A 27,590-nucleotide genomic window follows, 5' to 3' on the forward strand; every position below is an offset into this window, starting at 1 on the left:
GAAGAAGGCTACCTCCTTTACCTATCGTAAATTAGTAAACAACTTGCCCGATCCCACAGGCCCCCTGAAACTCAAGTGGTCGCAGGACATAGGGGAAATGGACGACTCAGAATGGCAAGAAGCATTGGCGTCCCCGAGGGAGGTAAGCATACCCTCACGCCTTAGACTTTTACAACTCCGAATCTTGGACCGATCCTATTTTACCAGACTTGTTCTGCACAAAATGAGAAGAATAGACCACCCCTTTCGACTCCGGGGCTGCGGAGAGGAGGGGACCTTTTTTCATACTATATGGGAATGTCCCAGAATAGCAGCGTACTGGACACAAGTATTGCGTACGATGTCACAATCACAGGGGGTGTCGCTTACACCAGAACCACGCAGATGTGTACTAAATATATGGGAGCCAAATGATCTCACACGCCATGGGCAGAATTGGGTTACATTCGGAATAATGATAGCTAAGAGGAATATAGCACAAAGGTTGGGGGGGTGGAGGTGCCTTCTCTTGCAGCGTGGGGCAGAGACATGTATGAGGCTATGATAACTGAAAGGGCGGTGTTTAGTAATAGAGGATGCCCCAAAAAATGGACTAAAATCTGGGGGACATGGAATGACTACAGGGGGGTATTTGTGATCCACCGACGGATAACCAGAGTGATAATTCAGGGCTGGTTGAGGGGTGAGAGGTGGTGGATTGGGGGACGGGGCTTGACAACAACTGCGAATAATTGGCATAACACTGTAATCGTGCAATTTGAAGAGCTGTTCTATTGATGTAATGTGGAGTAATACGACTTTGTTATGTATAAGACTCATGTTGTTGACAAGATGAAAAATAATAAAAAGTTAACAAAAAAAAAACTAATTACAGCATACCTACTGAAACGTAAAATAGGTAAATTGTGCTCAGGATGCTTGCTAGTATTAAAGAAAACCTGAGCTGCCTGACTTATCAGCATTATGAGAAAGTAGAGCTTTAGTATTATTGAATTGATGGACAGAGCGGTGTTCAGTCACATGTCTTTGCATGAATGTATTAAAATGGCTTTGCTTAGAAATGAAAGATAGAAAATGCTTAATTATATATGAATGTGTTCTTTTAGAAATGTTAAAAAAAATAAACAATGTATACATCAAAATGTGTTCTGTGACTATGCACATACATGCTGATATTCTATTCGGTGAATATTTTTTGGTTTTAGGTATGATTTTAGCACAATGGTTTCATACATTAAATAGGACACTTGGAGGCTACGGTCATACTCAAACACATCTATATGTTTTCTCTCCCGACACCCTCACTAACAAGTGCTAGTGGTTTAAAGTACTGCACTTTTTGAGGCCTGTGGATTCTGCAGAACACCTGTCGCTTGTAGAGAGTAATGCAGCAGAACCCTGGATGTTATCAAAGTGCCTATATGTAGGTAGTTAATATTCAATTTAGGCCTAATCTTATTCTCACTGACGTATGAATCACATAAAGAGGCTTTCACATTAGGGAGTACTTTCTCTTCAACTTGGATCGATCATACTGGTTCTAAAAGACATCCTCCTAAGAAACTAATGGTGTTGCTTCTTTCATGGCCAACAGAACTGCCATATTAGTTTTACGTGGCGGAGAATACGTTTCGGAATTCCTAAATGACATACAGGAGTGCTCATAATGAGCTGAAAGAAGACTCTGAACACACGGATTTATTCTTGATGGCAATCTGGGCAAGGCAGCCTATACAAACCTTTAATAGAATGTTTTTCATTGCTAATTCTCTCCAAATTCTTAAAAAGCAAAATCAAAACTCCCTTTTCTCCTCTCACTCCAAATCAAGCATCATCTTGGGCCATGTCAACAAATTAGCATCTCTCGCCAGTTGGATGTTGCACAGAAACAGAATAAAAATCTGCACAACATCGATTTGAGTTGATGAGTTAAGAAATGCTATGGAGAATCAGAAAACAGTATAGTAAAATCAAAGGGCATTTAGGTGTTCTGGCCAACAATGCACTAGGTATTGCATCAGTACATGCCCAAAAGTTGATGCAGAAGGCTTTTTAAAATCTAAATCTATCAAACACATTTCAAGCCTAACCGCTAGATAACATGCATATCTAAAATCAACATATTGCAATAGACCATACCATACATGTCTTTACCTGCTGTACATGTGCCATATGTGGAGCATTACTATAGGCTTGCTGAACATGTGAAGGATGAATTGTAAAGACAGTCTGTTGTGCTGGGAAGTTATTTTGCGGAGACTGGTTACTTGAACCTGGTGTCATGGAAGGTGGCGTTGGTGCAAGACTAGCATGATAAATTGCAGACTGCTGCTGTTGATTTGCTAAGTGAAGCGCCTGAGCTGCTTGATGTTGATGGTGCTATAAAGAAAACAGAGAGAAAGAAAATCAAAAGATTTGTAAAATAAATGTAACTACAAAAAAATCTTGAAATGTCTCAAAGTTTATACAATCAACGTACAAGAACAAACACAGGCTAAAACAAGAAAGATGTTACATATAACACTCCTTCTTGGCATATGATCTGATAGACAAACATCTTTGTAATCAACAAAGTGCTTAAGAAACAATATCAGGTTAACTTGCTTCATAACAACTGCCATAATATAAAAACTTCCAGCTGGTGCACTGAATATATGTTGTGTGCAGTGTTATTGCTCTATTCTGGTTTTTCAGATATGACATAATATGTCGGGCCCAGGTTTATAAGTATATAACAAGAGCAAGTTTCCCACTTTTTTATGAGCTCTGCACATTTAATTACTCACAGATAGATCAGGATCATCTAAACATCAGCGATTTGTCAATGTGTATATATGTATATATATATATATATATATATGTATATATATATATATATATATATATATATATATATATATATATATATATTCCAACCAAACGCCCTTGCGCTGAAGTGGGCACACATCACTGTTCTTCACCATCTTGTGTCTGTAAGCTTCGCTGCAGCTCTCCCTTCGTTTTTGTCCATTATTTTACCATTTCCGCCCCGTACCGAGGAAATCACGCCTCTTACTCATGGGCTGGCACAAATCCACAGAAAAGCTGCATCGTTATTTATTGGATGGAACCGCCTTTAGTGGGCGTGGCATATCGTAATTGCCACAATGCATGATGGTTCTTGCAGTTTTTAACAGGTAAGATTATTGTTATCCTTTGTAGGCTCTGTGCTTTTGTGTTTCTTTCAGCTGGTGAATCCTTTAGTAGCAAGGGATTATTCGAAGTGCGAACTGATTTAAGCAAAGTTGTTTTTCGAATGTGAATAGCATTGCAAGCAAGATAAACTGCTGTTACCACCCCTATCGGATTTAGGCGGCTTAACATAATCAGGGCCAAACTAATGTGCCTTTTAAGGCAAGCTTTCTTCCTAACCAATGTAAACCAATGAAAGACATCAACCACACATTGCACAGTGTTTGTAAATCTAGAAGTCTTTTACATGAAATGTAGCAGTCTCAGATCTGTAATATGAAGCATATTTTCATGTACTTCTTGTCTGTCCTTGTACTTTTGCTCTCATGTCTTTGTTGAGTCTAGTATCGCCAGGTAGAGTGGAAGGTACCCCAAACAGTTATAAGTTGACCATGGTTTACATTTTTCTGCATCAGTTATTGAATCATCTAGAATTCATATATTTTTTCCTTCCTTTCTGACTAGTCATTCAGTCTCAAATTTGTAAACACTAATTCTGGGGGCCTTTATCAGAACTTTGATCTGCTTTCGGAGTGTGGGCTGGGAATCCTTTGCGACTAAGTCTAGTTCTGGGTGATTTAAAAGCAGAGTCTTGTGAGAGCTCAGGTATTGTAAGTGCTGCTCTGTTATTACCACTTACATTATTGCACAAAGGCTCATGAAGTAACTATTGAGCCAATAGTATATTTTTATTATTATTAAAAACATTTTATAATGACTATTCTGATGTTTCATGGAGTTTGTTGGCACTACAGACTGTGAAAGGATGGAAACAAAATGATGGAATGATTTTCCAGTGTTACAGAGTAAAAAGCCAGGTTTGCAACTTTTTAAAAATGTTATATTGGTATTTTCTGGCATGAAGCTGAAAACGGCTTTTATCAAGAAGCCCTGGACTGAGACTGTCAGTTAATCACTGAAAAGTAAAAAGGGCTTAGTGGTTGATGTCCCAAGTTGCAAAATTTATGTGAGGCTATTACCTTTAGTCTTTCTTTGGGAGAGGTAATCCCAGGAGTTCAGCCACCCTGCAAACCACTACCGGAAGGAGGCACTTTCCCTCCCATAGGAGTCCCTAAATGTGAATCCAGGGTGGACTCCCACAACGTATCCAAGCCACTGGATATAAATTGAAATAAAGGTCAGCATTTGTATAATGACGTGAAGAAAATTAACTGCCTCCTTGGTCATCCTCATAATGCAGTACTTGCTCAAGGCCGTGAATGGCATCCCCAAGACGTTCTTTGGGTATATAAATGGAATGGAGGGCAGTTACCATCATTTGAAAAAAGATCTGTAGCACAACCAAAGAAAGTACAGAGATGATGTCTCAATGGACATTTAAAAGTTCAGAATCCACATTCACAGAAAAGGAGGACAATTGGTGAACTGGTTCCTCTTTAATGTTGTGAAAAGCCAGCCCACACGTGTTTCGTCGCCAAAAGGTTACAGAATTTTGGCGACTCCTCAGGGCTGTAGTCGGTGAGTATAAGGCCACAGGCCGCTGTGCCGGTGATAATTCCAACCTGGCTCCGCTCGAGACCAGGTGTACTAGAGGTAATCGTCTGGACGAGTGGTCCAGTCCAAAGTCACTGTTCCGTAGGGAGGGCAAACTTGAAAGTGTGTTGATTGAAGATCCCAATCGAGTACATGTTGAAATGACCGGGATTAAAAGGCATCCACTTATTCAAAAGTAGGAAATGTAAGGCTCATCAAGTAGTTCCCGTAATGTGGGAGACGATGCGCAGGACGGGTGATCCTGCCGTAGTTCTGGGTGCACATGGAAAGGAGTTTGCCCCTGACAACAGATGATGTATTATCCCTGGCTGAAACTTTGATCTCTATGCCAATCCTCCTTTGGGAGCTGGCTAAGTATCAAAAGGCTTCTAAAACTAAAGTAAATTTGGATAAATGAGAGAAACAATGCAATCCAAGATCAAAAAAGTGTCCTTGAGGGTCAGGGAACACCACAGTTTAATTGAAAAATCAACTCCGTGATATATTTGAGGACGAGTATTACAGTGTAGTTCCTTTCCATGTGTAAGTCCAACTATCCTCAAGCAACGTAGTAAATTCATCAAGGTTTGTGTTCCTGTTGTGATCTGGAGATTTTATGGCAGACAGAATATGGTCCATAAAAATGAACATTATGCCCCACTTTTTAATCCATCTCCTTCCATTTCCTAAGATGCTTAGCACCTCGATCAAATTGCAATTGAGCCAAAATCTAATTTGGGACGTTATGATGATGTTCAGGAGTCCATTGAATGGGGTGGTCAGTGAAGAATCTGTAGTTAGAAAAGCTACCAGAAAGAGCATTAAATAAGGGAAGTAAGGGAATGTTACTTACCCAGTAGTAAGCATCTGTTCTTGGCATGTAGAGCTGTAGATTCACATGCTTTGCATACTTCTGCCATCTAGTGTTGACTCTGGATGTTTGTTTCTCTTCGAAGAAGTCTTTCCAGTCACGAGGTAAGGTGACTCCTCTTTTCGGTGATAGTACGCATGGGCATGAACTCCATTGCTAGATTATTTTCCCGCAGAGGGTGAGAATGGAGTTAATGAGTGTAGAATAGAGATGTCCATGCTTATGAATGTAAATGGAGAACTAACCCAACCACTGGAGATGGGGAGGCGCATGTGAATCTACAGCTCTACATGCCAAGAACAGATGCTTACTGGGTAAGTTACATTTTCTGTTCACAGCATGTGAGCTGCAGATCACATCCTTTGCCTAGACTATATAGTAGTATACTCCCAAAGCGGTGGCTAACCTGTAGTGGTTGTAGTACTCTGAAATAGTGTTTTAAGTGCTGCTTGGCTTAAACTTGCTTGTTTTCTCGCAAACACATCTACCTAATAGTGTTTGGTGAATGTGTGAAGTGTAGACCATGTTGCTGCCTTATAGATGTCAGCTAGGGGAATATTTCCTAAGAAAGTCCTAGTAGTCCCTATTTTGCAAGTAGAATGTGCTCTAGGGGTTATTATTAGAGTTTATTTTGCTTTAGCATAACATGTTTGGATACAGTTTAAAATCCATCTTGCAATACCTGACTTAGATATGGGATTGCCTTTGTGTGGTGGTGGAAAAGCAACAAAGAGTTGCTTTGTTTTTCAAAATTCTTTAGTTCTTTAAACATAATATAGTGTAGCTCGTCTAACATCAAGTGTGTGTAAAGCTCGCTCTGCTACAGAATAAGGTTGAGGAAAGAACACAGTTAACTCAACTGATTGATTGACATGAAAGGCCGAAACTACTTTAGGCAGAAATTTAGGATTGGTTTGAAGAACCACCCTATCTTTATGAAGTTGAAAGAAAGGCTCTTGTAGAGTTAATGCCTGAAGTTCACCAACTCTCCTTAATGAGGTTATTGCTATGAGGTAAGCAACTTTCCTTGAGAGGAATTGTAACTGACATTAGTGCATTGGTTCAAAAGGTGGACCCATTAGCCTTATAAGGACTATGTTTAGGTTCCACTCTCGTGCGGGGGGAACTCTTGGTGATATCACCCTTTTTAACTTTCCATGAAGTCTTTGATCACTGGTGCTCTGAATAGAGATAAGTGTTGCCTATTTTGCAAGTAGGCAGCTACTGCTGCTAGGTGTAACCAAATGGATGTGTAAGCCAATTCAGATTGTTGCAAATGCAAGAGGTAACAAAAAGTTTTGTACAGAGGCATTAAGTGTATTTATGTAGTCACAATAGATAACAAACCGTTTCCATTTTATTGCATAACATGCTCTAGTGGTAGGCTTTCTAGCCTCCTTGAGAATATTCATACAGTTTGGTGGTAGTTGTAAATAACCAAACTCTAGGACTTCAGGAGCCAAATTGCTAGGTTAAGTTCTCTGGGGTTTGGATGTCTGATTTCTCCATGACATCGGGTGAGGAGATTGGGTACACACTGATAGTTCTAACGCACAAGTTACTACTTGTAAGAGACATTAGTTAGTGATAAATTCCTTACCTTAGAATATCCCCAGGCGTCAGACTAGATCCGGAAATGTTTGCGTAGCAATACCCCTGCGCGTCGGTAGGCATCGTCTGCAGCTCCGCATCAGTCGTCGGCGTCGTTAGCGCCGGAATGACGTCGTCGGAGTACTTAGACCCGCCCATGCACGCTGACGTCAGTTCTGAAACAGCTTTTCCACGCCAGATACGCAGAGCCATGATAGAACCAACACTGGTGCCATGAAACTAGGGCCCTGAAAGGGGATGACGTAACCCTAGATATCGGTTCGCAGAACGGGGAGGATGGGTGGGTCGGTAAGGAATCTATCACTAACTAATGTCTCTTACAGATATATCGTTACACAAGTAGTAACTTGTGCATCTGAAAGAGACACGTTAGTGATATATTCCTTACCTTAGAATAGATACCCCAGCAATACCAACCCCGGTGGTGGGTCTGCGAACTAATATCACACCAGAAAGTCCTGGAGGACGGAACGGCCAAAGAAGCCATCCCTCCGGACTTGACTGTCCAGGCAGTAGTGTCTTGCGAACGTGTGCAGCGAGGCCCACGTAGCTGCCTGGCAAATGTCCTGTAAGGGGACTCCTCGGCCCAAGGCAGTTGTTGTTGCCGTGGCTCGAGTGGAATGAGCCTGTAATCCAGCAGGGGGCTCCTTTTTGGCCATGGAGTAAGATGCCTGAATACACAAGATGATCCACCGTGAAATGGTCCTCGTGTACTGCCTTTCCCTTCTTCGCGCCCACGTAACAAACAAAGAGTTGGTCATCCACCCGGAACTGGCGTGTGCGATCTAGGTAATAGGAAAGCGCACGTTTTGGGTCCAGACGGTGGAGCCTCTCTTCCTCTTTCAAGGGATGCGGAGGCAGAAAGAAGGTGGGCAAAGTAATGGACTGCCCGATGTGGAAGGCCGTGACCACCTTGGGCAGAAAGGAAGGTCGTGTATGCAACACCACCTTGTCCGGATGAACAGAGAGGAAAGGTGGAGTAGAAGAAAGAGCCTGGAGCTCACTCACTCACTCACTCCTGGCAGAGGTGATGGCAACCAGTAAAGCAGTCTTTAGGGTGAGAAGATGGAGAGGACAGTTATGGAGCGGCTCAAAGGGAGCACACATTAGATAAGTGAGAACAAGATTCAAGTCCCACTGGGGCATCACGAAGGGAACAGGAGGGAACATGTGTGTGATGCCCTTCAGAAATCTATTTACAATGGGGGACTTGAATAAGGAAAGCTGATCTGGAAGCCGTAAGAAGGCGGAAAGAGCAGAAAGGTACCCCTTAAGAGTGCCCAGAGCAGAGCCCTGCTGGGCAAGGGAAAGAAGGAAGAGTAGAACTTCAGAAAGGGGTGCAGAGAGAGGGTCCACAGCCTTTGCTGTGCACCATGCCACAAATCTGTTCCACCTGCAGGCGTATACCGACTTTGTGGAGGGACGCCTGGCTGCCAGAATGAGATCACAGACTTCGGGAGGCAAGTCAAATGGCCTCAACTGCCGCCGCTCAATCTCCAAGCTTGTAGGTGGAGACTGGACAGGTTCAGGTGCAGGACCGTCCCCTGCTGCTGCGACAGAAGGTCCTCCCAAAGAGGCAGACGAATCGGGGGATCGACTGACATGCTGTGTAGCTCGGGATACCAGTATCTTCGTGCCCAGTCCGGAGCCACCAGGATAACCTGGGCCCAGTCGCGCCTGATCTTCTTCAGCACTCTGGGCAAAAGTGGTATGGGCGGAAAGGCGTACAATAGACCGCAACTCCACTCGTTCCAACACGCAGAACAGATGACATTGCGCGTTCTCTTCTGTGGCGAATAGATCTTGTGAGAAGGTGGCCTGATATGCAGTGCTCACTATTCTAGTGAACACTATGTATCAGTCCAGCAACCCTTATTGATGATTGGTTGTAAGTCAACCTTATAGACCAGCTATCCTAGTAGCGTGGATACGAGCAGTCTAAGGCTAAAGACTCGAGAGGGCGTGTTAAGCCAGCTGTTTACCACACATATACCCCTTGAATACCAAGTGAAAGGACACCACACAAGTGTTATGAAAATAAACAGTTATTTATTTAAAGATCACAACAGCCCTGTACTCTTTATGAGGACAGGGTACTAAGCACAAACCAAAACTCTTACAAAAATACTTAAGTTAGCACAGTATATACAAATGCCCGAGGGGCACGGAAAACCATATACTCTGAAAGTGGAATGCGAAATTCCTAGCAGGTAAGTACAGTACTAATAGCTTTTGGAATCGCTAGGACTTGACTAGGGAATCGTTAGATTATGTCTAGGAGGCCTAGGGGACTCGGGTGCAGTGTGTGCACTCTCACGCGAGATGCGGGACAAGAGTCTATGGTAGCTAGGAATTAGAAAGTTAGTGTTCTCGGGCGAACCCGACCTGGTAGGGAGAAAACGAAAGTAGATTCTGACCCTTGGATAGTGAGGCTATGCTGGGGCACCGAAATGCCGAAGTTACCTAGCCCAGGGGCTGCAGCTGCATAGGTCTGAAAAGACGTCGGGAATCCTCGTAGACGGACCAGGAGCCGGAAGAAAAGATGCTGGCCGGTGACCAGTGAAGAAAGTTCAGTCGGATCCAAGCCTGGATCTTGAAGATAGATGACACCTGAAAGCAGAGGGGACCAAGTTCGAGACTACTAGCCAGTAGTCAGTGGGCACCAGGAGGGCACCGGATGGTAGCCACCTCGACTAGGTGAGTGGGTGACGCTTGACTCGAAGATCTCACGGACCAGGAGGCGTTGTCGGCGACCAGGATGGAGGATCGAGCTGTCCCACGAAGATAGAAGCTGTCGGCGTCGCTGGACCCAGGATTGGGCAACAAAGCCTTGGCAAATTCAAGCCCACGCGGTGGACCTAAAAATGGCGTCTGGAGTGGACCAGGAGGGTCCGGGGTGCCTCTCTTGAAGAAGGAAGCAAAGGCCAGCCTGGAGCAACCAGACCAGCAGTCGTGAAGTCGTTGGGCGTCGTTCAGAGGGCCACAAGCCAGCCGGCTAGTAGCCAAACAACGCGGTGCACAGCAAACAGCAGAAGGGCCCCACGCAGATCGTGGAGATGCAGGGGGGCTGATCTTGGGTGCTGGAGCTGCGCAGGGTCGGGGCTTCTCGGACCCCAAAGCACTCACCAGTGGAGGACACGGTGGGCTTGCAGTAAAGATGTCGTGCAGTCTTGGCGATCGTCGGTCCCTTGAGGTCTCGTCGCACTCACGGTTCTCAGCTGGGCTGTAGAGGTGAGTAGAGGTCAGAGGTGCCAGGGAAGCCGGGTCTCGTCGAGCTGGGTCGTCGGATTCGTGATGAAGGACTTGCAGCAGACCGCAGTGTTCTTTAGGATGGTGCCTGCGGATGCAGGGTGACTACTCCTTAGCCACAAGGGAGAATCTTGAAGAAGAAATCGTGAAGTCCTTTCGAAGAAAGTGGTATCTTGATTCCAAAGATGATCTAATTTGAACAGGGGGCCCGCTCCTATCTTTATACTAAAAAAGGGGGCTGACCCGGTGACTAGGTCCTGCCTATGGGTGGGACCAGGAGGGGGGTGGTTACACCCCTCTCCCCTGCCGGACTTCCCCAGGCCAGGGGCTGGTGTGCCCCTGGAACTGGTTCTGACTGGCCTATGCGTAGTGAGCACCGGGGTGCCACTCAGCAGTCACCTTCCTGAAAAGCCCTGCCTACCCAGGATACACAAAACCATGTCTGGGACGGTGCTAGCACCGCCCCGGACAGGAAACCCTTTGTCCAGGCCTCCCTCGCTGGAAGGACTCCCAGCAGCAGGAGGTCAGACTCGTGTCTGTGGTGGCAGCATCCATTTTGTGGAGCTGAGGCTTCAGTTAACTTTAACCGGGGTTCACAGTTACATACATGTCGTGTCCCTCTAGAAGGGTGGAATGCTAACCCCGTCGCCAGAATTGGCGAGGGGTTAGTATTCCAATTCGTATGACACCTTACTCGACATGTTTTGATAAAGCAATACCAAAGTTAGCATTTAACCGCGAGGATTATAATGCACTTAAGAGTATATGGTATGCGATATCATGGAACAGCTATTAGGACTTGGTTCCGCAAGCTGCAGACAGGCTCAGCTCATGCCAGAGCACCATCTCACACGATTCCAAGCACTCTGCCTTCAGGATTGTCAAGGCCTGCCATAGGAGTGACTGATAGGAATCTGTGTGTCCATTTTAGGGTTAGGTATAGGTATACTACACCTACAGCAAAGGGTGATTACACGACTTTGCCCCAGCTGTCATGCAGCCAGTTGTGTCAAATTTAGGAGGCCAGCCAGGGGTGGCATAATACATGCTGCAGCCCCTGGCAGCCCTGGGTACACCTATGCCCTGAGTTACAGGGTCTGATAAGGTGGCCCAGTACCAATTGGAAATGTACCTAGGGTACATGGAATCCATTTTAAAGAGAGAGCAGTAGGCCTGGGGTCCTGATTGGCAGGGTCCCAGGTCGACTATGTCCAAAACCAGCTAAAACACAGGGCAAAAAGTTGGGGGCAACCATAGTCAGGATGTACCTTCCTACACAACCCCCCCCCAAACGAAAGGAGATAAGGCTATCCTTGCCCAGGTAAGCCTCTATTACCTAAGTGGCCATATAAGGAAGGACCAGCTCTGGCTTGGTTTCCCCCTGTGTCATGGTCCACTAGGCAACCCCTCACCCTAAGGGTATCTGAGGGTCTCCACCATAGGGAATCTCTGTTTCTGGTGTGTCTTGGGAAAGAAGAAGGCTGATGCTGGGTTGGAGTACTGAAGTGAGGCTCCTCTACCTTTGGGCTCAACTTCCTCCAATCACCATCCATCATGTGTGCCTTTCTTTCTTTAGCTGAGATGCACTGAGCTCTCAGGGTCAGCCTCTGGCTACCTAAAGCTGGAGGCTGAGTCCCTCTGTTTGGCTTACTGGAGGTACAGGTCAGGTCTGGGGTTTTTAGGCCCCATGTTTGGCTGTGCCCACCAGTGTCCAGCTGTGGGAGTTCCCTAACTACTTTTAAGGGGGATCCCTCAGGAGTCTGTTCTATTTTCACTTGGCTAGGTTTACCAGCTTCAGTGATCCTAATCTGTTGATTAAGGGGTTCTTTTGGACAGGGGGCCCTTTTGGGTCCACCACTGGCCTCCCTGACCTCCACAGCCCTGGGCTGACTGAGGCAGGGTAGAGAGGTGCAGGTTACCTGCTCCAGACTGGGTCCCACCTGGGAAGGGTCCACTGCCATCAGGGGCTCTGCCAGGCTAGGCCTGACTACCTCTGGGGCAGTTCCTTCAACAGGGGTAGAGTCAGTTCCCTGAGGAGGCTGGCTCTCACCTAGTGTCTGGGAGGGGGAAGACTCTTCTTCCTCCTCAATGCTCTCTGTTTGAGTGGAGTGATCCATTGTTTCAGGCTTCACAACCTCACTATCTGTTTGAGTAGAGGCTGAGACCATTTCAACCTTTTCAGGAGGGCACTCAGTCTGTGTTTGGGCTGTGACTGTCACAGCCCTCCTATCCTGTTCTGGAAAGTCTGTCTGAGCCTGGGCAGTGGCTACCACTGCCCTTCCAACCTTTTCAGGGAGGAATGGTGCTTGGACTGGGGCTGTATCTATTACTGCCCCACTAACCTGTCTGGATAGGCCTATCATTCTGGAGTGAGTTTCTTGCTCCACCTCAGCCCATGCTGAGAGTTCCAGGTCATTCCCCAGTAAGCAATCTACAGGTAGGTTATCTGTCACTGCCACTCTCATGGGCCCTGTGACATTACCCCAACTGAGCTTGACTACTGCCATGGGATGCCTTCTCTTCACTCCATGAATGTCTGTCACCTGATAAGTAAAACCAGGGGTCAGTTGAGCAGAGGGGACCAGATGGTCACTCACCATGGTGAGGCTGGCCCCTGTGTCTCTGAATGCCTCAACTTTCCGACCATTCACTAAAACTTCTTGTCTATACTTTCCCAAAATGTGGGGTCCAGTAGTGAAGTTGGCAAACCCCATGCCAGTCTCACAGACAAGAGTGTGGTCAGGGAACCTGGCTAGGCCATAGTCCTCCTGATTGCCCAAAGTAATGCCCACCACATTCTTGGGGGCACTCCCACCACCTGGGGGATTACCACTAGTGGTAACAGGAGGTTTAGGAGTATTACCTGGGGGTATGTTTCCCTTATTACCATTTTTAGGGCAACTGACATCACTTTTGTAATGACCCACCTGTTTACAGGTATGGCAATAAGGTTTCTTTTGTTCTGAAGGAGTGTTCTGGGACCCACCACCCTTGTTGGAGTTTTGGGGCCCTTGGGAAGTCTTCTCTGAGGATTTATCCCCACCCTTCTCTTGAGGCTTGGTTGATTCCTTTTTCTGGTCACCACCCTGGTTTTTAGGCCTAACCCTGGTTCTGACCCATTTGTCTGCCCTCTTACCCAATTCCTGTGGAGAGGTCAGATCAGAGTCTACCAGGTGCTGATGTAATAACTGGTTCTGACAATTATTTAAGATTTGCTCCCTCATAATTAGATTATACAATCCTTTAAAATCAGTAACCTTACTACCCAGTAGCCAGCCTTCAAAAGCCTTAGTGGCACAATCAACAAAGTCAGTCCAATCTTGAGACTGAGTTTTCTGGGTGTCTCTGAACAGCATCCTGTATTGTTCAGTGGTTAAACCAAACCCATCAACCAGTGTATTCTTCAAGATTTGGTAATTGTTAGCATCCTCCACCCTTGTGGTGAGGAGCTTATCTCTACCTTTACCATCAAAGGAGAGCCACAAGATAGCTGCCCACTGACTTTGGGGAACACCCTGCACAGTGCAGGCTCTCTCCAAAGCAGTAATCCATTTGTGGATGTCATCCCCTTCTTTAAAGGGGGGCACTATCTTATTCAGGTGCTTTTTATCAAAACTCCTTTCCCTATTGCTAGGATTATTGCTGCCACCAGTGGGGACTGCCCCACTCAATTGTTGCTCTCTAGCAAAGGCAAGCCTTTCTTTGGCCAGGGCAAGTTCTTCCCTTTCAATCCTCAGATTGGCTGCCTTTTCCTTTGCCTCATACACTCTCCTCTGGGGAGATGTCATTCCCCTTTGAGAGGAACGTTGAGAGCCATTGGTATGAAGGGATCTGTTAGAGCCTCTAGATAGAGACCTAACTCGTCCATTCCCAATGTTAAGCTGACCTGAGAGTGGCCCCAGGGCTCCCCTAGAGTCCCTCTCATGTCTGCTTAAGTTGGTCCGGGTTAGTCTACTGACCTCTACCTGTCCCTTATCTGCCTCATCCCCAGACAACTCATCCTCCTCCTCAGCATCATCTGCCTCATGGAGGGGATGGATATCAAAGGGACCCTGTAAGGAGGGCAAACTTCCTTCTGGATTAGAAGGGTCTGGGTTACCAGCCCTACTGGCATCATAAGCCTCTAAGAGACCAATCAGAAAGGAAGTGGTGGGGTTAGACCCCTGTTTTAGTTTCCTGAGAGTACACACTTGTCTCATCTCATGGAAGCTAAGAGCAGCATATTTAGAAGTGACCTGTGGAAGGTCCACTGACACAAGGGGATACTCAGAGTTTCCTCCTTTGTCTGACATGCTGATTCTAGTGTGGTGTAAGTGATGCACCTACCTACACTATGTGTTTACCTACTGATCCCTTGCTAAGAGTTGCAGCCAAGGTGTGCTAAGCCTTGAGGAGCTACAACAGCTGGTTCAGTAGAACTCAGAGTATTCTAAGCTTTAGTTATATGTACCTAACAGTCCTTTATGTGATCTTTCAACAAGATATTCTTAGGATACGTGTGGTAAAACAACAGCAAGCTCAAATCCCAACCGCTGCTCACCAATGTGAGAAGGTGGCCTGATATGCAGTGCTCACTATTCTAGTGAACACTATGTATCAGTCCAGCAACCCTTATTGATGATTGGTTGTAAGTCAACCTTATAGACCAGCTATCCTAGTAGCGTGGATACGAGCAGTCTAAGGCTAAAGACTCGAGAGGGCGTGTTAAGCCAGCTGTTTACCACACATATACCCCTTGAATACCAAGTGAAAGGACACCACACAAGTGTTATGAAAATAAACAGTTATTTATTTAAAGATCACAACAGCCCTGTACTCTTTATGAGGACAGGGTACTAAGCACAAACCAAAACTCTTACAAAAATACTTAAGTTAGCACAGTATATACAAATGCCCGAGGGGCACGGAAAACCATATACTCTGAAAGTGGAATGCGAAATTCCTAGCAGGTAAGTACAGTACTAATAGCTTTTGGAATCGCTAGGACTTGACTAGGGAATCGTTAGATTATGTCTAGGAGGCCTAGGGGACTCGGGTGCAGTGTGTGCACTCTCACGCGAGATGCGGGACAAGAGTCTATGGTAGCTAGGAATTAGAAAGTTAGTGTTCTCGGGCGAACCCGACCTGGTAGGGAGAAAACGAAAGTAGATTCTGACCCTTGGATAGTGAGGCTATGCTGGGGCACCGAAATGCCGAAGTTACCTAGCCCAGGGGCTGCAGCTGCATAGGTCTGAAAAGACGTCGGGAATCCTCGTAGACGGACCAGGAGCCGGAAGAAAAGATGCTGGCCGGTGACCAGTGAAGAAAGTTCAGTCGGATCCAAGCCTGGATCTTGAAGATAGATGACACCTGAAAGCAGAGGGGACCAAGTTCGAGACTACTAGCCAGTAGTCAGTGGGCACCAGGAGGGCACCGGATGGTAGCCACCTCGACTAGGTGAGTGGGTGACGCTTGACTCGAAGATCTCACGGACCAGGAGGCGTTGTCGGCGACCAGGATGGAGGATCGAGCTGTCCCACGAAGATAGAAGCTGTCGGCGTCGCTGGACCCAGGATTGGGCAACAAAGCCTTGGCAAATTCAAGCCCACGCGGTGGACCTAAAAATGGCGTCTGGAGTGGACCAGGAGGGTCCGGGGTGCCTCTCTTGAAGAAGGAAGCAAAGGCCAGCCTGGAGCAACCAGACCAGCAGTCGTGAAGTCGTTGGGCGTCGTTCAGAGGGCCACAAGCCAGCCGGCTAGTAGCCAAACAACGCGGTGCACAGCAAACAGCAGAAGGGCCCCACGCAGATCGTGGAGATGCAGGGGGGCTGATCTTGGGTGCTGGAGCTGCGCAGGGTCGGGGCTTCTCGGACCCCAAAGCACTCACCAGTGGAGGACACGGTGGGCTTGCAGTAAAGATGTCGTGCAGTCTTGGCGATCGTCGGTCCCTTGAGGTCTCGTCGCACTCACGGTTCTCAGCTGGGCTGTAGAGGTGAGTAGAGGTCAGAGGTGCCAGGGAAGCCGGGTCTCGTCGAGCTGGGTCGTCGGATTCGTGATGAAGGACTTGCAGCAGACCGCAGTGTTCTTTAGGATGGTGCCTGCGGATGCAGGGTGACTACTCCTTAGCCACAAGGGAGAATCTTGAAGAAGAAATCGTGAAGTCCTTTCGAAGAAAGTGGTATCTTGATTCCAAAGATGATCTAATTTGAACAGGGGGCCCGCTCCTATCTTTATACTAAAAAAGGGGGCTGACCCGGTGACTAGGTCCTGCCTATGGGTGGGACCAGGAGGGGGGTGGTTACACCCCTCTCCCCTGCCGGACTTCCCCAGGCCAGGGGCTGGTGTGCCCCTGGAACTGGTTCTGACTGGCCTATGCGTAGTGAGCACCGGGGTGCCACTCAGCAGTCACCTTCCTGAAAAGCCCTGCCTACCCAGGATACACAAAACCATGTCTGGGACGGTGCTAGCACCGCCCCGGACAGGAAACCCTTTGTCCAGGCCTCCCTCGCTGGAAGGACTCCCAGCAGCAGGAGGTCAGACTCGTGTCTGTGGTGGCAGCATCCATTTTGTGGAGCTGAGGCTTCAGTTAACTTTAACCGGGGTTCACAGTTACATACATGTCGTGTCCCTCTAGAAGGGTGGAATGCTAACCCCGTCGCCAGAATTGGCGAGGGGTTAGTATTCCAATTCGTATGACACCTTACTCGACATGTTTTGATAAAGCAATACCAAAGTTAGCATTTAACCGCGAGGATTATAATGCACTTAAGAGTATATGGTATGCGATATCATGGAACAGCTATTAGAACTTGGTTCCGCAAGCTGCAGACAGGCTCAGCTCATGCCAGAGCACCATCTCACACGATTCCAAGCACTCTGCCTTCAGGATTGTCAAGGCCTGCCATAGGAGTGACTGATAGGAATCTGTGTGTCCATTTTAGGGTTAGGTATAGGTATACTACACCTACAGCAAAGGGTGATTACACGACTTTGCCCCAGCTGTCATGCAGCCAGTTGTGTCAAATTTAGGAGGCCAGCCAGGGGTGGCATAATACATGCTGCAGCCCCTGGCAGCCCTGGGTACACCTATGCCCTGAGTTACAGGGTCTGATAAGGTGGCCCAGTACCAATTGGAAATGTACCTAGGGTACATGGAATCCATTTTAAAGAGAGAGCAGTAGGCCTGGGGTCCTGATTGGCAGGGTCCCAGGTCGACTATGTCCAAAACCAGCTAAAACACAGGGCAAAAAGTTGGGGGCAACCATAGTCAGGATGTACCTTCCTACAGATCTAACCAAGGCTCTCCCCATTGCTGAAAGAGGCCTTGCGCCACGTCCGAGTTCAGACGCCATTCGTGATCCATCATGCACCGACGGCTGAGTTCGTCCGCCCTGGCATTCAGAGAGCCTGCCAGGTGTTGAACCACCAGGGTCACGCCCTGATGTTCGAGCCACTGCCAGAGGCGCGGATCCTCCTGGCAAAGGGTCCACGACCCCACCCCGCCTTGTTTGTTGCAGTACCACATGGCGGTGGTGTTGTCCATGAACACCTGCACTACACTCCCCCGGACAGAGGGGAGGAATGCCTTCAGTGCTAGACGAATCGCCCGCAGCTCCAAAAGGCTGATGTGGAGCCGGGACTCCGCCGGAGACCAGAGGCCTCTGATCTCCGCCTCTCTCATGTGGCCTCCCCGGCCCTGGAGGGACGCGTCCGTCACAACCACGTGCTCCGGGTGGGGTAGGGAGAGGGATCTGCCATTGACCCAGTCGCGGTCCGTGAGCCACCACTGCAGTTGTCTCGCAGTGCCCTCCGAGATCAGGACATGGTCGGACAGGTTGCCCTGATGCTGGGCCCACTGAAACTTCAGGTCCCATTGCAGAGCCTGCATCCGCCACCGGGCGTGATGCACCAGAAGGATGCAGGAGGCCATCAGCTCCAGAAGCCGTAGCGTCAACCTGACCGAGACTCAGGATAAAGGCTGAAAGATGGGAATCAGAGCCTGTATATCCCGAACCCGCTGTTCGGGTGGGTAAGCCCGAAACTGCGCAGAGTCGAGAACTGCCTCGATGAAGAGGAGCTTCTGAAAGGGACACAGGTGCGACTTCGGCACATTGATGGAGAACCCCAGCAAATGCAGGAGGTCGGCCATAGTCTGGAGGTGGCTGACGACTGTCTGGGGCGAGCCCGCCTTCAACAACCAGTCGTCTAGGTAGGGGAAGACTGATACTCCTAACCTGCGCAGATGGGCTGCGACCACGCCATCACCTTCGTGAAAACCTGTGGGGTGCTGGTAAGGCCGAAGGGGAGCACGGTAAACTGAAAGTGCTCTTGGCCTATCGTGTACCGCAGGTAACGCCAGTGGGCCAGCAGGACGGGGATGTGGAAATAAGCGTCCTGCAAGTCCAACGCTACCAGCCAGTCGTCTGGGTCCAGGGCAGCTAGGACCTGAGCCAAAGTCAGCATCTTGAACTTCTCCTTCCGGAGGAAGCCGTTGACGTTCCGCAGGTCCAAGATAGGGCGTAGGCCCCCTTTGCCCTTCTTGGGTACCACAAAGTAGTGGGAGTAACATCCACACCCTACTTCTGGCCCAGGAACGCGCTCGATGGCCCCCTGGGCCAAGAGGGCCGTGACTTCCTCTTGCAGAAGTTGCAAGTGATCCCCCGACATGCGGTGGCATTGCGGTGGCATGGATGGAGGGGTCGCCTCGAAGGGGAGGGAGTAGCCCCTTCGGACGATCTGAAGCACCCACCTGTCCGATGTGATAGTGCGCCAGTGGGAGAGGTGATGGCGAACCCTGCCTCCCACAGGCGTCACATGGGCCTGAAAACTCGGACTAGGAAGGTTTTGAGGCGGGTGCTGTGGAGGGAGGTGTGGACTGGCCTCTCCGTTGTCCCCGAACGCCGCCACGGCGGGTTCCACGGCCGCCACCGCGCTGTTGAACATTCTGCGGCGCGTGGCTGGCAGCACGTGTGGGGGCGCCCCTTCCATGGCCACGAAAGGAGCGAAAGGCACCCGATTGCTGGCGTGGGGCCGAGAGGCCCAAGGACTTGGCCGTAGCCCTGGAGTCCTTAAAACGTTCCAGCGCATGGTCTGCCTTGTCGCCGAAGAGGCGACGGCCATCGAACGGCATGTCCAGAAGTGTAGCCTGGACATTGGCCGAGAAGTTGGCGGACCTCAACCAGGCGTGGCGGCGAACCGCTACCGTCGTTGCCATCGCCCTGCCCAGTGAGTCTGTTGTATCCAGCCCACACCGGATGGAATAACGCGCTGCGCCTCGGCCCTCCGCAAGGGTTTGGGCGAGTTTAGCCCGGACCTCCTCCGGACATTCTGGCAGCACGTCCGCAACCGCGTCCCACAGAGTGTGGGTGTAGCGGCCCAAGAGACAGGCGGTATTGACAGACTGCAGCCCTAAGCTCACAGACGAGAACACCTTCTTCCTGAACTGTTCGGATCTCTTGGATTCCCTGTCGGGCGGGGCCGACGGGAATGCGGTCTGGGAATTTGAGGCCTGGATGACCAGGCTCTCGGGGGTGGGGTGGGTGGACAAAAAGCATGGGTCGCCCGGGGCCGGGCGGTAGCGTCTGGCCACGTTCCTATCCACAGGCGGACCTGTGGCTGACTTGGACCAGGTGCCCACAAGAACGTCACACAAGGCCTCATTGAACGGCAGCAAAGGCTCGCTGGAGCTAGACTGCGGTTTGAGGACCTCGGTGAGGAGGTTAGTCCTCACGGCCGCGACAGGGAGCTCAAGGTTTAAGGCTTTGGCTGCCTTCGTCAACACTACGCTATATCTTGATCCCTCCTCCGAACCCACAGTCGGAGGGGAGACAAATCCAGTGTCTGGCGATGTGTCAATACCACTGGCCTCCCCAAGTTCGTATGTCCAGTCCTGTAGAGACTGGCACTCCCGTGCCAGAGGGTCCTCGGACCCCTCCCAATCTACCTCGTCACCTGTGTCCTGTAAAATAGAATTAGTAGACAGGGCCTCCTAGTGGAGATAAAAATCCCCAAAGGCTGACGGAATCGGCGCCCAGCGGCGCCGTTCCGGCGCCAGAGTCAGACTGCAGGAAACATTGGGGACGGCGTCCACAGTGGGCGTCACCCGTGGGGCCGGTGAGGTCGTAAGGTCGACCGGCGACGACCCGGATCCGGAACCGGATCCAGTGAGGTCCTGCGGCGCCGGGACCGAAGTCGCCAGCGGCGCCGAAGCACCCAACGGCATAGGGGCCGAAGCGCCCGACCCGCTAGGACCTCCAGTCGGGACCGTTGGGCCCGGAGGCGCCACTGAACCCGACTGAGGAGGGAGGGACCTCATGGCCATGAGGTACCGCTCGATCTCCTCCGGCGTCGCGCCGTGCCCAGGGACCCGAAGGTATGGGGCAGGTGGCGACGCTTGCGACTCCCGCGGAGCCGCGTGGGCGGTGTCGCCCGAGCCCCCGGCCGCATTGTGCGAGCGTCGGGGAGGGTCGGAGAAACGATGACGCCTCTCCGACTTCTCATTCCTCTTACCTGAGGACTTGGATCCCGACGACCGGTGACCACTCCCGGAGCTGCGATGACTCCGCCCCCGCGACCTGACCCTCGACCTCCCGTGGGACCGGGACCTGGAGCGGCGCGGGCCGACTGCCGGAGCTCGAGCCGCTTGCGGGACCGCTCCCGCCTAGCCTGCGACGTCAGGGCCCGGCAGTCGGAGCAGGTGCGGTCGTCGTGATCGAGGCCTAAGCACTTCAGGCACCGGCGATGGGGGTCCGTCACCGACATCAGTCGGTCGCACTTCGAGCAGGATTTGAACCCGGGCCTCCCTACCGGCACCGATAGAGTCAAAGACTCGAAGAAAAAGAATGATCAAAAAGATCAACAGTTTAGTAAAAAAATGACTAGGGGTAGAGCTTCTCCGGATCTGCGCTAGCTGGCGCGGAAAAAAGAAGTACTCCGACGACGTCATTCCGGAGCTAACGACGCCGACGACGAACGCAGAGCCGCAGATGACGCCTACCGACACGCAGGGGTATTGCTACGCAAAAATGTCCGGATTCAGTCTGCACCCTGGGGATATTCGAAGGTAAGGAATCTATCACTAAAGTGTCTCTTTCAGATAGGGTGGTGTACCAGGGTTGACAAGCCCATGTAGGGGATATTAAGATTAATGTGAGGGATGTTTGTTTGAGCTTCCGAACCAGTAATGGAATTAGCGGGAGAGGCGGAAAAGCGTAGGCAAATATCCCTGACCAATTCATCCATATAGCATTGCATTTGAATAGACGGTGTGGGAATCTGGATGCGAAGTTTGGGCATTTTGCGTTGTGCACTGTAGCAAACAGATCTATCTGCGGAAATCCCCGAGGTTGAAAGTAGGGAAGAAGAACGTGGGGATGAAGTTCCCACTCGTGAACTTGTGGCCTGTGTCTGTGAGCAGGTTGGAGATTTGATTGTCTACTCCTGGAAGGTGTTACGCTAGGAGATAGATTTTGTGATGAGTTGCCAAATTCCAAATGCTTAGGGCCAGGCGAGACAGCTGAAGAGAGTGTGTTTCTCCCCTTTTATGCAGAAAATACATCGCTGTCATGTTGTGTGTGCGACCTAAGACAGTTTTACCTAGAAGGTGAGTGTGGAAAGCTTTGAGTGCTAGGAACACTCCTTGAAGCTCCAGGTAGTTGATGTGGAGACGTTTGTGATTGTCTGACGACAGCCTTGAACTGTGTGATGTTGGAAATGAGCACCCCAACCTGTCAAAGATGTGTCTGCTGTTAGTACAGTCTGTGATATCGGGTCTATGAAGGGTCGACCTTTTGAGGGTTCCACCACCGCAGAGAGAGAGATGGGTGGGTCAACATTAGATCGGTTAATCAAACCTGTGACTGATTCTACTGATGCGCTAGACATTCTTGAAGAGTACGCATGTGAACCCTTGCGTGAGGTGCGATTGCAATGCAGGATGCCATCATTCCTAGCAGTTGCATAAAAGCTCTGCCTGGTAGCTTGATTGGGTTGAAATTGTATTATTGTAGTCTGAAAATTGCGAATCCTGGCTACATTGGGAGAGGCTAGAGCTTTGATTGTGTTGAGGGAACCTCCTAGATAAGATTGCACTTGTGCAGGGCACAGATGAGATTTTTGTTCATTGATTGTGAAACCTAACTGAGGAAGTAGGTATACTATTGCCCTAGTGTGTTTGTATACAGTTCCGGCTAGGTAAGGGAAGACATGGATTCATTGTCTTCAGAGATGAGCAGCTACTACTGCGAGACAAATGGTGAAGAAACTGGGGTCTGTGGTGACGCCAAATGTAAGCACCTTTAACTGGTAATGTTTGCCTGCAATAATGAATCTGAGGTAATTGCGATTAGCAAGATGAATTGGAATGTGAAGGTAGGTGTGTTTTAGATCCAGAGTAGACAAAGTCGTCTTGTTGTAAAAGAGGAATTACCTGTTGAAGAGTCAAAATGTTAAAGTGCTCTGACAGTATGTGTTTGTTTAACTCCCTGAGATCTAGAATAGTTCTGAATGAGCTGTCCTTTTTGAGAATTAGAGTAAAGGGAATAAACCCCTTACCCTTGGTACTGAAGTCGGACCGGTTCTATAGCCCTTTGAGTAATAGAGATTGCACTTCTTGTTAAAGCACATGCTGCTGGTCTACTGACAATTTGTGATATCGAGGTGGAATGTTTGGAGGGTTGTTGGTAAGCTCCAGGCAATAACCATGTTGGATAATTCCAATTGAGCATTTGCCGGTTGTTATTGATTCCCAAATGGGGAGAAAGTCTTGAAGTCTTCCTCCGACAGGTGTGGAATAGTCTGAGGGAAGTGTGGGGATGTTACTGTTTATTTGGGGAAGGGGAATTGCAGGGTGTGGTGTTTTTACCTCTGCCCCTTGGACTATTCCCCCGTAGCCTCCTCTGAAAAATCCTCCTCTAAAAGAAGATTGGGAAGAGTTTTTGTAAGAGGAAGTATTTTGGTCTGTCCCTGTGGATTTGGACCCTCCCCTATAAAAGGAGCACCAAAAGGAACCCTTGTCAGAGGGAGACTATAGCGCTCCCATAGATTTTGCTACATCTGTATATTTTTCATTTTTTCGAGTGCTTAACTTCAGGGCCAAAAACATTTTTTTTGTCAATAGGTATATTTAGAATGGATTGCTGGACTTCAGGTTTAAACCCTAAAACACGTAACCAGGCATGTCTCCGGAGTAGGATGCTAGTATTTACCCCTCTAGCGGCAGTATTGGCCGCATCTAGAGCGCATCTGATGGAAGTGTTGGAAATTAATTTACCTTCTTGAACTAAATCTTATGCTTTGGCCTACTGCTCACCTGGGAGAAACTGAAGAAGTTTTTCTATTTCGTCCCAGTGGGTTCTATCATATCTTGCAAGGAGACCTTGGTTGTTAGCAGTATGCCAATGATTAGCTGCATGCGCAGCTACATGTTTGCCAGAAGCATCAATCAGTTTTGACTCCTTATCTGAGGGAGGAGCATCCCCAGACGCTGGAGAATTAGCTCGCTTTCAAGAATTGGATACCAATACAGAGTCCAGTGGTAACTGACCCTTAACAAAAATAGGGTCTGTTGGGGAAGGTTTGTATTTTTATCCACTCTAGGAGTGAGGACCCTAGCACGTACAGGATCTTTAAAGACGTCATCTGTGTGCCTTAACATATCCTTAAGCATAGGCAGTGTCTGACTAGATTTATGTGTTGCTAGAGATTCAAATAAAAATTGCTCCTCTAAGGACTCTTTATGAAGCTCTACCCCATGGTACTGTGCAGCTCTAGCAATGAGCTCCTGATATGACAGATTGTCATCAGGTAGAGATTGTCTGGCAGGGTGAAGAGCTGGGTCTGTATCCGGTGGAGGATCAATGGTATAATCCATCCAAGGATCTACTGGTGACTGTGTATCATCATCATCAGTGTCACCTGCATCAGTGTGAGGTAGAGGAGACTGAGTAGGTGTAATGTGTAAGGGATCAAATTGTGGTAGAGAGGGAGGAGGAGATGCTAGTGTGTGGAAAGGACTAGTCCCCACATGTTTCTTCATCAATGGAATTTTAGAGCGGTCATCATACGGAAGCTTGTGTTTGGATGGCGGGTTTGCATGAATATGCCCAGTATCTGGATTAATACAGAGTTTTTTCTGTTTCGGATCAGATTTAGGTGGTAAAATGTCCATGGTTGGATCCAGTTGCGGAACTGCCCGCTGTTTAATTTTCAGTACCGAAGCTTTCGGCGCTAAGCTGGAATGTCCTTTCGGCGCTGAAGATTTCGGTCCGAGGAATGCTTCTTTGGTTTTGGTGTCGAAGGTTTCGGCTCCGAGCCCATTTTATGCTTAAAGCCCTTAGGTTTTGGCTCGGAAGCCGGTTTTGGCGACTCAGTCCCGAGCCGGAAGGCTTATTAGAGTGTTTTGGTCCTGAACCGGAAGGCGAAGCGTTAGAAACCTCTTCTCGGTGCCGACCTTGGCCTGAAGGCAGAGGTGGTGCTGAAGCCTTGGATTTTCTAGGGACGGTGGTCCCTGTGGCACATCGTCGTTTTTGAGGACAATGTACAACTGCCTCAGAGTCCGAAAGCCTGTTCTTCAGCCGCTGAGAATTCCTCTTGTTCAGTCTTTGCTGCAGAGATTCGGTGTGTCGTTTAACTGCTGCCGCTGTATCTCTCGATGTCGAGCCCGACGATCACAGAGAGTTTTCTTAGATTTGAAGGATCAACACGTATCACAGTCTTGCTCTTGTGCTCAGGGGACAAGCACAAGTTACACACCTGATGTAGGTCCGTACGCAAATACTTTGCGTGGCACGGAGTAAGTTCCATCAACAAGGTGCCAGACCGACACGGATAGGTTGGAAGGCCGCCCGCGAAAACCGCAATCAAAATGGATATTTCTTGATGGTTGAGTGGAACCGCAGAGAAAAGGAAACTCGTTTGAAAACAATACCGTCGAGGGAAGAGTGGATTGCTCACTGAGGGGAACCCGAGGACCGATTGCAAAACGGAGCACAGCAATACACATCCGAACCCAATGGTGGAAAAAAATTATCTAACAAAGGAGTCGATGCCCATGGCACTATCACCGAAAGGAGGAGTCACCTTACCTCATGACCGGAAAGACTTCTTCGAAGAGCAAAAATGTACAAACATTCAGACCCAACACTAGATGGCAGGAGTATGCAAAGCATGTGATCTACAGCTCACAGCTCACATTTCTCGAACCTTAATCTTCGGACTGATATTTCTAACTGCAGAGCGCACATCTTTAGCAGAGATACTGTGAGGCAATGGAGTGTATTATATGGTGTGGTTGTGCGACCACTATACACTTGCCAACCCCTTTAGGATCAGTAGGCTTCGTTTTTCAAACCTTCAGCTTAATCCTGGCTAGGTGTGTCTCTGAGCAGCAAGGCTACACAAAAAGACAACTGTTAAGAGTAGTAAATTACTCCTTTAAAAAAAACAAAAACATTTTATTTGTCAAATTGCACATACGTCCACATTCACAGGCTTAGACACTTTACCTGAATTCAGCCCGATAGAGGCAAAGCTATTCATGGGGGACCTAGAAGACAAGAAAATATCCCGTATATACCAGACACTAGTTACACATTGCTCTTCGGACCTGCAGCCACTCAAGAGACCGTTGGGTGAGAGACGTGGGAGAGCTCGGGGAAGAAGATTGGCGGGAGGCTCTCGAGTCCCCTAGGGGGGCGGCTATAGCTGTACGCCTACGCCTAATACAATTCACGTACTTACACAGTGCTTATTATACAAGGGAGAGGCTATGGAAGGCAGGCCTAATTGAGTCCCCGGCGTGCTTGCGTTGTGGTCATGAAATGGGTGACCTCCTACACACGGTGTGGGACTGTAGTGGTCTGGTGAGATTTTGGACTGGTGTGTGGGATTGTTTATCAAAGGTGCTGGGATGGGACCTCCCCCGTACCTCGAAATTGGGATTACTACATGTGTTGGAAGGGGTTGGGGGCAACATCTACAAAAGGCACCTGCTCCTACTAGGCCTTACACTAGCAAAAAGAGATGTGACACAGGCCTGGAAAGATCCCAGGGCTCCCAAGGTGATTGTGTGGAAAAAAGGCCTGGACTTTTGCATGGGACTGGAGCGACCGGTGTTCGTGGCCAGAGGCTGTCCCAAAAAACATTATAAAATATGGAAACGGTGGGCGGATTACAGGGGCCTGTGGCTGGAGCCTCCACCACCAACGAGAGACATAGAGGAGCAGGTGTGATGGGTATGTAAGGGGCAAAATGTATACTTTGATGCATATACGTTTAACCTGTACAATATTGATGAGACGTTGTGCAAAGGGAGGGAGGGGGAGGGAAGGGTTAGGGAAGTTGGGGAAAGGGGCGGGGGTTGAAGGGGGGGGGGGGATTTTCTAATAATCGAATGAATCGCTACTTATGATGTACTACAATGGTTACAGCTCCTCCGGAGTACGGAGTGCTGTGTTTTCTATGCGATTTCTCAATAAAAACAGTTTTGAAAATAAAAATTGCACATATGTCGCAGGGCTCAGCACTCCAGACACATCTGCAGAATCAAACCATACATTTCCACAGGAGCAACCGATTTTTGTGAATGGTATCAAGATGCGTAATGAAAATAAGCAAAGTAATACTACAAACACCCCCCCCAACTCTCCCCACACAGTGTCCGCATAGTCCTGGCCACAGCCTTTATACAAAACCAAAGTCTTAGCACGATAGCACAAACCTCCCCGGATCCCCACCTGTCCTGTACTGCCACAAACCTGTGCACATCAGAGATTACCCCAGTGGATGAGCCTCTACAACAGCTGGTGGCTCCAGCCACAGACCCCAGTAATCCACCCATCGTTTCCATATTTTGTAATGTTTGCGTGGGCATCCCCTGGCTAGAAAAACAGGCTGCTCTAGCCCCATACAAGCCATTCTTCCATGTGACCACCGATGGGGTTCACGAAGCCTTCCACGCCTTGGCGATGTCTCTCTTAGCCAATGTGAGGACTAGTTGCATGAGATGTTGTTTATAAATATTACCCCCTATTCCTTCCATAACGTAGAGCAGAGCCAGCCGCGGTGTACGCGGGAGTTCCCACCCCAGGACCTGCGAGAGGCAGGAGAACACCCCTCTCAAAAAATGATCCAGGGAAAGGCACTGCCAGATGGTATGT

General features: G+C 48.8%; 1 protein-coding gene across 22 annotated transcripts in view; it reads right to left on the bottom strand.

Moving 5' to 3' along the window:
- ATXN2 (ataxin 2) overlaps positions 1-27,590 on the bottom strand; it is a 1,802,199-nt gene that overhangs the window by 171,244 nt on the left and 1,603,365 nt on the right. For all 22 annotated transcript variants that reach the window (XM_086943042.1, XM_086943056.1, XM_086943053.1 and 19 more), the window contains one exon: positions 2,155-2,379. In XM_086943042.1, the coding sequence (XP_086799168.1) occupies positions 2,155-2,379 (225 nt within the window). The remainder of the gene's footprint in view (positions 1-2,154; positions 2,380-27,590) is intronic.

This window comes from Lissotriton vulgaris, chromosome 11 (genome assembly GCF_964263255.1).
Source record: "Lissotriton vulgaris chromosome 11, aLisVul1.2, whole genome shotgun sequence".
NCBI classification, from domain to species: Eukaryota; Metazoa; Chordata; class Amphibia; order Caudata; family Salamandridae; genus Lissotriton; species Lissotriton vulgaris.